At 44.4% G+C, this 15180-nt stretch overlaps 1 protein-coding gene across 1 annotated transcript in view; it reads left to right on the plus strand.

Moving 5' to 3' along the window:
• Window positions 1-300: 300 nt before the first annotated feature.
• The window catches only part of LOC307083654 (uncharacterized protein), a gene marked incomplete at its 3' end in the record, with an annotated part of 41254 nt that continues 26374 nt past the window's right edge, over window positions 301-15180 (plus strand). The window contains exons 1-3 of the mRNA XM_079747604.1: window positions 301-423; window positions 1444-1593; window positions 1754-1825. Of these exons, the coding sequence (XP_079603730.1) occupies window positions 333-423; window positions 1444-1593; window positions 1754-1825 (313 nt within the window). The 5' untranslated portion in view covers window positions 301-332. The remainder of the gene's footprint in view (window positions 424-1443; window positions 1594-1753; window positions 1826-15180) is intronic.

The following is a 15180-nucleotide window of genomic DNA, read 5'->3' on the forward strand; positions in this document are numbered from 1 at the left end:
AAATTTGAATACAAATCTGTAGTGGACTCCTAGACATGTCCACCACGCTATCTGCTATATTATACCTATGTATGTTGTATCTTTATATTCAATGAAAAACAATCTTGTGTGTGTGTGTGTGTGTTTGCGTTTGCATTGGTCCGTGATTCTGTGTGTCAACTGAAGACATCTGATAAGAGTAGAAGAAAAACACTGTCACTTCCTGACACTGATGATATCAGATTGCAGGCTGATGATTGGTCAAAATTAAAACATGTAAGGTGGTTTTTCCAGCTGATATAGCAGAGCTGACTCCTGAGAGCAGACGTATTGGAAGCTGTCAGGGAGGAACCATGGTTACCATCTCTGAACCGGACCCTGGAATCTCTGAGGAACCTGAGGACACGTCTTTGGACCGGAGGAAGCACAGGAAGAGAAGATTTGGTAGGTGCCCTTTTGAGAGGATTTAAAATAAATAATCCAGTGAAAAAAACGTGTTTTCATCTGCATTCATTTTAAATGTAATTTTAGAAAACGTTTTTAGCCAAAGGGACCGACCTGATGAACCAGCAACCGTATAGACAGATTTATTCTCCTAAATAATGACATGTGTGTGTTCGAGACAAAAAGCTCACATTAGCCTTACTTGATGTGTGATTACGCCCATGAGATACGGACTATTGATAGGCATCTCAAGTAGTTGTGTGTTTCATGATGTATGTTTGTTATATACGTGGAACAGAGTGCAGAGTAACTTTAGGGAGCAGAATACAAGTTTAGTTTTTTCATTACTTATTATTAATGGTAGTTCATGACATTAGAGTGACAATGGTTTATTTAATCAACAATTTTGTGTTTTAATAAAGGCTGCTCATTTAACTGAAGTGATATCAGGTGTACTTATGAATTTAACATAATTATATAAAGTTTGTCATTAATATGAACATATCTCAAATTATCCCACAACACATGTCCTCATATTTTCTGCGTGGGCCGATGTGAAAGACCGTGGTGACATGCAGGCCACATGTTGTCCCCCCTCGATTACTGTGTGTATACGTATGTATTTCTGTGTGTATTACTGTAAAATGTGTGTGTGTGTATGTCAATAATGAGGGAATAATAACATGTATGCTAGAGACCAGTACTTTCTCTGTTTAAGTGTGTTCTAAACACGAGAGCCACAGTACCAGTCATCACTTACTGAGGTGTTCTCAGTAGAGGTCTTCAGGTGTTTCTTCAAGACGGGGAGGGATTGTGCAGACCGTAGGGAGTCTGGACTGTGAATGACAGCCACGCAGTATGAATATATCTGTGTGTACATTACTCTGTGTCCGTGTGTGTGTGCTTGAGTGAGTCTGTGAGTTTGTGTGTAGCAGAAGAAAAACATTTCCTTACACTGATGGTATCAGATTGCAAGCTGATAATTGGTCAGAATGAAAACAAGTGAAGTTGTTTTTCCAGCTGATAGAGCAAAGAAGAAGGGTAAGCTCAGAAGCCGTGGAAGACGTCAGAGAGCAACAATGGTCACCATCTCTAAACCTGACCCTGGACTCTCTGAGGAACCTGAGGACACGTCTTTGGACCAGGAGGAGACCAGGAAGAGAAGATTTGGTAGGTGCCCCTTTATAGAGTATTTAAAAGAAATAATAACTTTTTTAGCCAAAGTGACCGTGTGTGTGTGTGTGTGTGTGTGTGTGTGTGTGTGTGTGTGTGTGTGTGTGTGTGTGTGTGTGTGTGTGTGTGTGTGTATGTGTGTCCTACTCCTGAACAGCTCTATGGTTTCACATCATTGTCATTGTGAGCATCGGACTGCTGAGTATTCTCCTCATCTCCCTGCGCTTCAGTGAGTCTAAATCATATCATCCTGAATAGAATTACAATACAGTATAATCATATTAATGACTGTAATAAGAGCAATGATAATGATACATATTGTTTTTGTTAGATTCAGTGATAATAATAGGGTTAGCACACACACACCGCACACACACAATCCACACACACATGCACGACCACACACGCACACGGACACACACTGCACACACGGGCGCGCTGATGCAGACGTTTCAAGACAAGGGCAGCGCAGGACACCGCATACACACACACCACACACACATGCACACATGCACGCACATACATGCACGTGCATACACACACTGCACACACGCTGATGCAGATGTTTCAAGACAACGGCAAGATTGAGATAACAGCCCCGCCGTCGACACACTCTCCCACCTGAGCCTTATGTCTATCATAGGCACTTTTTTGCAAAACGTTATTTTTCTTTAAACATTATCCAACTCCTGAGCCTCCCGAAATGTCTTGCGATATAGAAATCCCCCCTCCCCCCTGCCGACTGTTTTAGTTGTTTTATTTTTCTCATGTTTCATGTGCAGGCTATGTGTGACTGTAGGCTACTGCTGCCTGTCTTGGCCAGATCACTTGAAGAGATGTTTAATCTCAATGATGCATTCGTCTGTTAACAAAAAAAGCATCTCCCACGTCAGGTAGCCAATGTACAATCTGCAATCTTGCCCTCACAACCCCTCCCCCTCCCCCACACAAGCCCGTGCTTTAGTTCACTATAGTTAGGTAGGTTGCTGCCTTAGCTGTTGTTACTTGAACACAATTTTCAGCTGTTTGTTATTATTATTTTCAACTAACCAATAGTAGTTGCCATGCATTTTTTAAGTATCAATACACTTTGAGCCCTGAATAACAGTAAAACCTATTGAATGATTGATTTGTATGCATAGTTTACTACACTTTCCATTAAACAATTACCCCTGTAACCCAACAGTTAGCTGAACATTACATGGTCCCGTCCTTCCACTCCCTGTTTTCTCACCCTGTTTAAACAACAAATCAACTGCATTTGTCCCAGTGTTTGTGCTATGGGAAATTAAAGGTCCCATGGCATGCTACTTTGTGGATGCTTTAATATAGATATTAGTAGGCCCCAAACACAGTATTTATAGACGTTCCCGAAATTCAGCCGTGGTGCAGAATTTCAGCCACTACGAGCCAGTTGCACATTGAGCTTTCCCCAAACGCGCCGTTTCGGTGTCTGCAGCTTTAATGCAAATGAGGAGGAGAGAGGCGGGTCAAGGAGGAGGGTGGGGGTGTGGCCCTGAGCAGCTTGCGGCCACAGTACCATGAGCTCTGTTTACAATGGATGTATCGCAATGGCGAGGCGCACACAGCCTTTGGCCGTGTTCTGTAAATATTCTAGAACACTCTGGGTGCTCCGGCGGGAGTCCTGGAGCTCTATTTTTAAATAATATCACATTATACGTAGATATCTAAATCATATAATATATATTATCACGGCCAAAAGCTGTGTGAGCCTCCAGACGATATTATGAATCTCAAACGACCGCGTCGGGTTCTCCAACGTCTCTGGTTCTTCCACGTCCACATCAATCTGAAATAGACTGAACAGTGACATGGAAGAGAAAGGGATTGTTGACCGCGGTTGTCTCCCGCCGGAGCCTCGCTAACGAGGGACCGCCGCCTCAGCAGTGGTCAGCGCTTAGGCACCACCGCCTCCTGCAGCGCCGAGGCGGTGGTCCCTCGGCAGCGGGAAGTGGGGCTCAAGCGGGAGACATTCACGGGCAACAATCCCTCTCTCCTCCATGTCATGGTTCACATACTTCAGGGGGAAAAGCCAAAGTTCCTTTCCCCCAATGTCTCTCAACCATGGCTGAGATAACCCCCACTACGAGTCTCGTTGTGGAAATACCAGAGACGAGAGTCTGACGTGTTATGCGCCATAACACCAACAGCAGAAGGGTTATCCAAATAACAAGGAAGTGTACAACACTTGCGTTACAGTCCTTGAGCTCTATATCTAAATTATATCATATAATACATAGAAATCAATATCATATAATACATATTATCACGGCCAAAAGCTGTGTGCGCCTCCAGACGATATTATGAATCACAAACGACTGCGTCGGGTTCTCCAACGTCTCTGGTTCTTCCACTTCCACGTCAATCTTAAGTAGACTGAACGGTGCGCTGCCAGCTGCCAGCTGCCGGCTGTCCGCTGCCTGCTGCCGGCTGCCAGCTGTCCGCTGCCCGCAACCGGCCAACCGTTCCCTGCAGTGCAGTCAGGGTTGAGCCACAGCATGGAGGAGAAAGGGATTGTTGCCGTTTGGACTCTCGGAGCTCTATATATAATAGTATATAATATTATATAATTTAATATATAATATCAGGGCCAAAAGCTGTGTGAGCTCCGGATGGCCGTAGCGCGTGGGGATTGGGCTTCGAGGGGTTTGTTTACCGCCGTTGCTATGGTTACCGGTCTTGTGTGTCCCAACGGTTTATTCGCGAAGGTATCTAATAAATCTCTGTCTAATCAATAGTTCATCCACTGCCTCTTCCGTGGTCATTACAATATAATGAACCGACCGTCGGGTTCTCCACGTCTCTCCCTCTTCCACAACAGGTGGAGACAGCGGTGGTTATCGGCCGTGGGGGACAATGGACAAAGGATGCTCGGTTCATAACTAAAGAGACAATTATTAGGCTTCCTTCGTTACGTAATAGCTGAACCGAAATGTTATACGTTGTAACATTATAGGCAAAATGTTGTTATATTATGCGCTCAGAAATGAAATACAATATCGGCTGGGGTTTCCACATTATAGCTATGGGTTTAATTACAACTAGAGGTTGAGCGTGCACTGCGCGCGCTTATCCTCTAGTTGTAATAATAGCAATGATAATGATCATTATTGTTTTTGTTAGAATTTGTGCTACTAAAATGAATAATTGTAACAATAGCAACGATAATGATATTGATAACTGTAGTTATTGCTATTTTAATGAGTATTAATATTATGGACTTTGTGTTCGGTTGGCTGTGGGTCCTGTGATGTTTAGAGACGATGTCGTTCTGTTTTAGAGCTCTTATCTTCTGTATTCCTCTGTCCTGTTCTAGACTCACCATCACCCTGGAGGGAGGGGAGAGAGCACTTACTGGGTGATCTCGGTGAGGGTTTTATCCAAGTTATTAAATCAACCGTGTCATTAACATTAATTTCAAAAACACCCTCTGCTTTTGTGATTCATATTGTGGTCTACTAAGGTCAGGTTTCTATTGTCGTCTATTAAGGTCATGCTTCTATGTGGTCTGTTAAGGTCAGGTCTCAGGGTTGTGTGTCCGTAACGAAGACCGTAAGACAAGCAGTTCTCTGTTTGTTCAGGATTTTCTTTTACATTCAACAGATGAATTGACACTTCAGGGCTGGATGCTTTATGACAAGAGTTTCTACCTTATTTCTACTACTAAGAAGGGCTGGAGGGCCAGTAGAGAAGACTGTCTGCAGAGGAAGGCAGACCTGGTGGTCATCAACAGCAGAGAAGAACTGGTGTGTGTGTGTGTGGGAGAGACATATTGTTTGTTTGAGTGAGTAAGTAAGAGAGAGAGAGAGAGATATTGTGTGTGTGTCTGGTGTGTGTGTGTGTGTGTGTGTGTGTGTGTGTGTGTGTGTACTTTGTGGTCATGACAACAGATGCTATTACCTTTGGAAACAGGTGTTTGTCAGCAGATTGATGGGTCCTTCCTGGATTGGACTGAGTGATCGAGAGACAGAGGGGACCTTCAAGTGGGTGGATGGTACCCCCATGACCTCAAGGTAAGGCTGAAGACTCTATTCAGCAGCATCTCTTCTCTGAGAGTGACAGAGTGACCTCCTCTGTCTCCTCCTCGTGGTTCTCAGTTGGAGACACGTCAAACCACGCGATGACGGCGGAGCAAGAGACTGTGTCGTGGCAGGGGAGGACGGCTGGTCTGAAGAACCGTGTTACAGACTGCACCACTGGATCTGTGAGAAGAGCGTAGACCTGGATCATCTGGAGGCTGAGCTGAACAAAAAGGGTCCGCAGACTTTGTTTGTGTTCATGAGTGGAGGACGGTTCCTCCTTTCTGTTCTCTGTGTCGTAGATACAGTAAATACACTCTTTAAGAGTTGAAAGGTTGTTGTGTTTAGGTCTACTAAGTTAAGGTTTCTATTGTGGTCTACTGAGGTCATGTTTCTATTGTGGTCTATTGAGGTCAGGTTTCTATTGTGTTCTACTGAGGTCATGTTTCTATTGTGGTCTACAAAGGTCAGGTTTCTATTGTGGTCTACTAAGGTCAGGTTTCTATTATGTTCTACTAAGGTCAGGTTTCTATTTTGGTCTACTGAGGTCATGTTTCTATTGTGATCTACTAAGGTCAGGTTTCTATTGTGGTCTATTAAGGTCAGGTTTCTATCGTGGTCTATTGAGGTCATGTTTCTATTGTGGTCTATTAAGGTCAGGTTTCTATTGTGGTCTATTGAGGTCATGTTTCTATTGTGGTCTAATAAGGTCAGGTTTCTATCATGGTCTATTGAGGTCATGTTTCTATTGCGGTCTCCTCAGGTCAGGTCACAAGGGTCAACCCTTTCTGGGTTCACTTGCACTAGTTTTTATTTGAGCTGCTCAACGGTTTTGCGTTCTTCTCTGCAAGCTCCGCCCCCGCCTCGTTAATCTCTGCGCTGGAGTGACTTCCCCTCCCTGGGAGATCTTTGTAGACACTGCTGTGATATTCAATCATGTATGAGGAGGCAGGCGAGAATACTGGGGGTGAATCCCCTGGGTCGCCCTCTAGTGGACAGGTGTTAGGACAGAGTGAAGGGAGTGTCTGACGCTGCATCTCTAGATCCGTGTTGTAAACGTTCACTCCTCTCCTCCTGCTTTCTTCGGGTTCAGTGATGCCCACGGAGGAGGAGGCCCCCAGCATCACAGAGTTCCACTCCTCTACCCACGTGTTGCCCGTGGGCCAAACGGCCCGCTATACCTGCCACGCCGGCGGCACGCCGGAGCCCACAGTAGAGTGGCTCCACAACGGCCGGCCCCTGGAGAGGGACGGCACAGACGACCAATCAGAGGCCTGGGTAGAGAGGGGCTTCCTCTTCGTCAGAGGGGTGGGGTATGGCGTGAACACGGTCTGCTGCATGGCGAGCAACAGCGCTGGCACGGCCAATCACAGCGCTCAGCTGCTTGTCTTTGGTAAGTCCTGGATCCAAGGAGAGATGTTTGTTGATGATGTATTCATAACACTGTTGTTGATGTATTCATAACACTGTTGATGATGTATTCATAACGTTGTTGTTGATGTATTCATAACACTGTTGTTGATGTATTCATAACACTGTTGTTGATGTATTCATAACACTGTTGTTGATGTATTCATAACACTGTTGTTGATGTATTCATAACACTGTTGTTGATATATTCATAACACTGTTGTTGATGTATTCATAACATTGTTGTTGATGTTTTCATAACACAGTTGTTGATGTTTGCATAACGTAATTGTTGAGGTGTGTGCAGCACTCGAGTTGAGGGGGCATGTCATCCCCCTTTGGAATTAAAATTATCAAAATCATCCCCCCTCTGAAACAGCCATCCCCCCTTCCCATCCCCTCTTATTTTATCAATTAATGTGGAACTATTACTGCTATTTCATTATAGTGGTTTTCTTTTTCAATTCGGCGCAACCTTACTTTTTCCCAGGGACAGATTTGACAGCGATACTGCATTCTCGGGCAGTATGCTATTGCGCAAGCACGCAGGCACACTTGTGGCGCGCCTGTGTACTTGCGCAATAGTGCCTTCACGAGCTCTCATTCCACACCGTACGAGACAGACACTGGTAGCGTGAAGCTGTCTCTGCATCTCAGACATCGCTTCTGCAGACAACTCTGTCCCCTTTTCTCCCTTTCATTCCAACCCATGAGCAACGCTAGTCTCCCTCCTCTGCCGAATGCATTTTTGAAAAAATAGAAAAAGAATCTGTTTTTAAAATCCTTAAATGTGATGCATGCCTCCGAATCGTGTGGTGCGTCTGATCAGCTGCGTTTTTTGGGATAAAGTATATAATAATATAATAATAATTATTATTATTATTATTATCACACGTTGGTCTCCCACCATATGCGCTGTCATCAGCAAAAATAATCTGTCCCTAAAAGTTAAAATCCACCATCCCCCCTGGCTGTTTTTTACAACTCGACCACTGGGTGTGTGTATCTATGTATGTGTACATATGTATATGTATGTCTGTGTACATATCTATATATATGTACATAGAGCGCAGGAGAACAGTACTGATGATGATGATGATGATGATGATGATGATGATGATGATGATGAAGAGCAGTTCAGCAGCTCATCATGTCTGGTTCTCCCTCAGATGCCTGTGAACTCACACTGGACCCCAACACGGCCCACAGACGACTCTCTCTGTCTGAGGACAACAGGAAGGTGACGGGGGTTGGAGAGGACCAGTCGTATCCGGATCACCCAGAGAGATTTGACTCCCAGTACCAGGTGTTGGGTAGAGAGGCTCTGACTGGCCGCTGTTACTGGGAGGTAGAGAGGGAAGGACCTGTTGTTATAGGAGTGACATACAGAGGAATCACAAGGAGAGGACGGGGTGATGACAGCAGGCTTGGATGGAACAACAAGTCCTGGAGTCTTTATTGTTATGATGATGGTTACTATGCCTGGTACAACGGTACAGGAACAGCCCTCCCTCTCCCCCCCGCTGGCTCCACCAGAGTAGGAGTGTATCTGGACCGGCCTGCTGGCTCTCTGTCCTTCTACAGAGTGTCCCCAGGTGGAGGAGGGTCCTCAGACACACTGACACACCTCCACACCTTCTGGTCCTCCTTCACCCAGGAGGACCTCCTCCCGGGGGTCTGGGTATGGGGGGGGGGGACCCCACTGGGAGAGGAGAGGGGGCGCTCAGCGACTCTGTGTCGGTTGTAGAAAAAAAAAACGCACGCGCACAAACACACACACACAGACACACACACTCACACACAAATACACACACACACACACATACAGCAAACACACACATACACAAACACACGCACAAATCTTACAAACACACACGCACAAATCTTACACACACACACACACACACACACTAGTTAGAGGATGAGAGGCTTTTGATGAAGAGCTTTGGAGGCCTGAGAGGACTGATGACTCAGTGTCTCTGTGGCAGTTATAGTCCCTCTCTCTCTCTCTCATTTTCTCTCTTTCTTTCTTTCTTTCTTTCTCTTTCCCGCTATCTGTCTCTCTTTGTTTCTCTCTCTCTTTCTCTTTCCCGCTATCTGTCTCTCTTTGTCTCTCTTTGTCTCTCACACTCTCTGTCTCTCTTTTTCTTTCACTCTCTCTCTCTTCTGGAAAGTATAGTATGATAAACCATGAAAATACTTTTAAGATCTCCCATATTTAGAGAAGCACATTTATTATTTGAAATGTATATAAAATACCTATTGATGGTAAATCTTTGTATATTTTCAGACATCACCAGTTTTCATCTTAAGGGCTCTGATATCATCATTTTTGTGATAACCCTGATTTACACCCTGATTTACAGCAGATTTTGTATTTTATTAATAATAACCAATAGGTCTATGGGATAATGTTGCATGTTGTAAATTACTTTAAACTGAATCTTGATTTTTTGTGTTCTGATGGGAATCAAGCGTCTGCAGAACATGCTCAGTTATTAAAGATACGTGCACAATGTTGATGATTTGTAAAGTCTGCTGCTTCTATTGTTTTAGTCCTAGTGTTTATCGTGTACATGTAAGGGACTATTTTTCTGTCTTATTTGTTAATGAAGCATAATTGTAATAAACAACTCAGTGGATCCAACTGAATGTTCTCATGTGTTCAGCCGATGATTTCTCGTTTTATTAGTGAATAATGCTTCCATAAGTGCCTTAAGAATAATAATGTATTAATCTGAAATTATAAATAGAACAAGAAATGTTTTCTCCGATATTATTCTCCAGGCGCGTCGTTAGACCTGGGCATTCGAGGCTATAGCCCCAGATCTTCATTATTAATAATAATAATAATAATAATGCTGAAAATAGCCCTTTAGAGTTTACTTCTTTGTGGTTGCATTACCAGCAGCCATAGATGCAACATTGTAGCCAGTGAAATCCGCAAAGTTCCATGTATTCCATGTTCCATGCGTGTCCATGTATGGGCAGATTTAGAATAATTTGTTGCAGAATGTTGCAAATTCAACGTCGGTATTCTTTCTTCTGTATGCATAGCGCATCTCGTCGATATTGCTGTTTCGTTCTGCCAGCCTTTTAGTGAGATCAGGGAGTGTTGAGAAGGACAGTAATAAAATATATTTTGTAAGATGGATACAAGAAGAGAGACCTGCAGTGAATTCAACCCGGTCCACTTGACATCGGGTATGTGCATGACAGTGGTACCGTAAAACTTCAATAGCCCGGGCTTTTATTTGTTTCAATCACTGAGCTTTCGAACAAAACTCTTGCTCAGCAAGATGGGAAATACCATCAAATGTATCATTTATATAAGTATGAATATTAGTAACCGTAGGTTACCAGGCAATCGAATAACGCCTGCACGCATGCTAAAACACACACACACACACACACACACACACACACACACACACACACACACACACACAATCTGTCAACGTCACAACCAATTCGATTCTGTCTAGAGGGGAGTAACTGAGCGGCCCCTCCCGAAGTGGTACAGCCCAGGTGGGCCTTGAACTGCGATTGGTCACAAAGACGCAAAAACAGCTAATGATAACAACATTGAACTCTTGTGCAGCAGGCTTGAACAGAGTGACACACACACACACACACACACACACACACACACACACACACACACAGTTAAGGAGTTTTTCACCCGCTCCGTATCCAGCTTGTTCCACGCTTAAAGCACCAGGCTACTAGTATGCGGCGAGCTGGGGCTCATACATTCATGCAGACTGGCTTTGAACGGCTGCTTCCATGTACTTCGCGTGTGCCGTGTTTTCCCGCCGATGTGGGGAAAGCATATGGTTATGCTTTTGAGAGCTTAAATAAATGGACTATATAAGTTGACTATGAACAATTATTGAAGTTGAACATTTTGTTCAGCAAATTTGACAACTGACAGATGCAATATTGTAGCCAGTGAAAACTGCAAAATTCTGAGTGTACAATTATGGGCAGATTTAGAATCATTTGTTGCAAAATGTTGCAAATTGTATTCTCCATGCATAGCGCATCAGGTCGATATTGCGGTTTAGTGCTGCTTGCACAGATTCAGGAGACCCGCAATGAATTCAACCCGGTTGAATTCATTGGCAGGGACGCGGGAAGTCAGTCCGAGGGGGGGGGGGTGCTGAGAGAGTCTATAATGACATCATAATAAATGCTGCGCAACATCCATTGTTTACAGAGACGAGATGACGGGTGACGTCACATTCAGGGCTCCGCTCTGATAAACCCTCTACTGGTGTGTAAAAAGACTAACTCTGTCAACTAGCCACTGTTATTCACAAACGTTAGCAAGTAAACAATGTGGAAATTAGAGTCAACTCGGCTGATACTGTGCTGAATTTCACACACTAACAAGATGCCGACAAGCTGTTGCGGTCCGGGATTATACCCAGCGTTATAACAAGGATTCAGGGGGTTATTTCTAAAGGTTTACAAAGGAAAGTGACAATAAAAGAAAGCCTTAATTTTCATCCAGAGTTACGAGTTGTCTGATATTAGGAAAGTGACGGTTTCTCCGTCAAGTGAACTGTCCGTCTTTGCTCTTTTTTTTTGCCAACCAGTCTGTCCAAAACAGTCTGCGCAGTCATATGCTCCTTAGCTACTGCTTGTGACATAAGGACATTAATTGGGGTCCTTTTCAATGCCGCCAGCTTGCTTATGGCTTCTGTATGGAAACAAGATTTTTCATGCTCCCGAAACTTTTCACCTGCCTTCCGCCAATTGCCAAACCCTCCTTTAATGAAGTTGCCAGCATTAATTATCCCGTCTGTCCTGACAAGCTTTTCCTCTATTGCAGAGCAGCACACGAAGCATAACGCGGTGTCGCTTTCCCCAACGTGGGGTAGCCACGCCCACTGGCCAAACCAACCAACCTTAAATGACCGGCTAAAGTTGTCACCTGCCGATCGCCTGGCTGGGAAGTGAACTCCTTTGGCTGGCAGGGCTCTTCAACAACAGAATAACTAGTTGTTGTGACTGCCGGCAGTTGCACGTTAGCCAAAGCCAAGATATTAGGATCGACCGGATGGGGGTTAGCATCATTGTTGCCGGCGCAGTCGATATTAGGCTCGACCGGGCTAGCAATAGCACCATTGAACTCTCTTCCTCAGGGATGCTGGGGAGACAGCGGGCTGCTGACAGGGAATCGGATGACCGGCAGGTGTTTTGATGAAGTTTTGCCTTCTTCGGGCCAAAAAAAATCGGAAATACATCTTTTCTGCGACATGTTGCACTTCTAACAAGCTTGACTTTTTGAATTTTCCCGCCGCGCATAGCATTGTTCTGCGTTGTGCGTCATAGCCTACGTCAGCCTACACGGACAATGTTCTAAATAAAATGAAATGATATGATAAATATCATGAAAAGGGTGGATGTCAATAATGTAATGAAAAATCCTGTTGTATAATAAAATTATACTCTAAAAAAAAAAAGTAGTGATTTGTTCAGAACACTTTCTCACTTGCAGTTACAGCCAGGGGCCGCCAAGCACCCCCACTTCCCGCGTCCCTTATCATTGGGTAGGCGCATGACAGCGTTTATTTGGCAACAAGCTTTTCTAATGTCTCATTTTGGCTGCCGGTGTATGTGGTGCACTTTCCTATCCTTAACGTCAACATTAACCTACTCAGTAGGCCTGCCCTGACATGAGTCCGACATGACGATTGGTCTTTCCTTTCCTTTTCAAACTACGTTACAATTGCATATTTCATCAGCCCTATTTTCAAATTTTCTTGAGGGAGAAATCCTCGAACCCCCCTTTTAAAAAGGGCTCCAACTTCTGGGCTTTAGGCCCGAATGTTTTAAATTGCTATACGCTCATACCCCCTGGCTCTACTTTGCTGTTCTTGTTCACACTTACTGTATGTTTGCTTCGTTGTTCTTAGTCATACTTGTTCCCACTCGTTTGGGTTCCACAAACCTCAGCCTGATATATGTGGAGAGGATTTTTTTCTAAACACTCAGCATCTCAAACACTGGGTCCAGCTTTACATGCTGCATCCTCCTTTGCAGTGTGCAGATGTTAGGCAGTGGAATCTGCATTTGCTGGAGGGTTTCATAACCAGTTGTCCATTTTATTTGTATTACTTTTTTAATTGTCTCCTTTCCTCACCGTACTCCTCTTTTGTTTTATAGTGTATATATATATATGTATTAGGGATGCACCGATACCGATACCAGTATCGGGTATCGGGCCGATACTTCATTAAAATACTCGTACTCGTATTCGTTTTTTAATTGCCGATACCACGCATGATACCACTATGTCAGTAGCCTTCATCAAACCGGTCGCATGCGGAGATGAGTTGTCCTACCTAACTTCAATGTCTAGGGGGAGATAATGAGCCGAAACTCGGCGATTCTGCCAAAGAATAGTAACAGAACAGTGTTAATCAAACAGTAGGCTAAGTCATGTCGGCGATTTGGGCATATTTTAAGATAAAGGATGACGACAGGAGTAAGGCAGAGTGTAAGATCTGTAATGCTTCCGTTTCGAGAGGCGGAAAGGAAAGTACTTCTTTTAATACAAGCAATCTCATAAAACATCTGAAGACGCACCATAGTGCTAAGTACACATAGTTCAGTAATGCTAGCGGAGCAAGACTGCCGACCTTAACTGACGTCTTGCAAAAGCGAGAGAAAATGTCCAAAGACAACTCATGGGCAATAAAAATAACAGAGGCACTTACTCACTTCATAACGCTCGATGATCAGCCACTTTCAGTTGTTGATAATGTCGGATTTCGCCGTCTTCTAGAAGTGCTAGAGCCCAGATATGATATTCCCAGTCGCCTCTACATCACAGATGTGATGTTGCCAAAGGTGTATGATAAAGTGAAAAATCACATTAGGTCCTTGGTGCATGATGCTGAGGCAATAAGCTTCACAACTGATATATGGACCAGCAGTGTCTGCCCAATGTCTCTCCTCAGCTTGACTGCCCAGTGGTTAGATGAAGCGTTTACCCTTCAACACATGGCCTTACACGCAAAACCTTTTCGGGGCACTCACACTGGGCAAGCCATAGCTAATATCTTCGAAGACATGCTACAAATATGGGGTATCCAAAAAAGCTCTGTCCATGTTGTGCTCCAAGATAACGCAAGAAATGTGGTCAAGGCCATGACGGATGCGGGGCTCCCCAGCCTGCCGTGCGCTGCTCACTCTCTTCAGCTGGTGGTTCACGCCTTCTCTCTCAGAGGAGTGTTGCTGATGCTGTGGCAGTCGGTCGCAGAATAGTTGGGTATTTCAAACATTCGGATTTAGCCTACTCCCGCCTAGAGGACATCCAGTTACAGATCAATCAGTCCATAAAACGACTCCTACAAGACGTACAGACTCGCTAGGCAGCACATTTTACATGATCCAGTCCCTGATCGAACAGAAACGGGCGCTGGCTAGGATTTTTTTAAAATAGGAATTCCTAAATGGCCACATAGCCTAATGACTGTAAATGTTGTCTGTTTTAGATACAAAAGTGTGCATTTCTTGAAGACCAACATTGCTGCAAATGCCAAGGAGGAGCTGCTGATGAGACTGATTGCAGAACAGGACAATCAGGAAGATGACACCCACTGTGAACCACCTACCAGAAAACCACGCAGGGTGGACCAGGCCAGCAGCAGTTTAGACTGTATATTTGATGAAATTGCAAATGAGCAAGCATCAGTAGCACTGACCCCAGCTGCTCTGGGTGTTACCGCACAATTGGAGACATACCTTGGGGAGGCCCCAGTGGCCCGTTAGGACAATCCACTGCAATACTGGGGGGTAACAAAGTGCGGTTCCCTTCTCTGGCCACCAAGTGGCACGCAGATACCGCTCAGCACCTTGCAGTAGCATTGAGAGCGAACGGCTGTTTAGCTCAGTGTCACACATTGTGAATGAAGGCAGAAACAGGCTAGCACCTGATCATACAGAGATGATTCTGTTCATAAAAAAAAATCTGCCTCTCACCTTCTCCAAAAATACATAGCCTAGTTCAGAGGCAACATTGTGTGTTGATAGTCATTTGACCACATAGTTTGTTGATTTGTTTAGCCTTTCTGAAGAAACATGGGAATAGTGCCACATGGTTTGTGTACTTGAAAGAAGG

Source organism: Pollachius pollachius, assembly GCF_949987615.1.
Source record: "Pollachius pollachius genome assembly, chromosome: 12".
Taxonomy (NCBI): domain Eukaryota; kingdom Metazoa; phylum Chordata; class Actinopteri; order Gadiformes; family Gadidae; genus Pollachius; species Pollachius pollachius.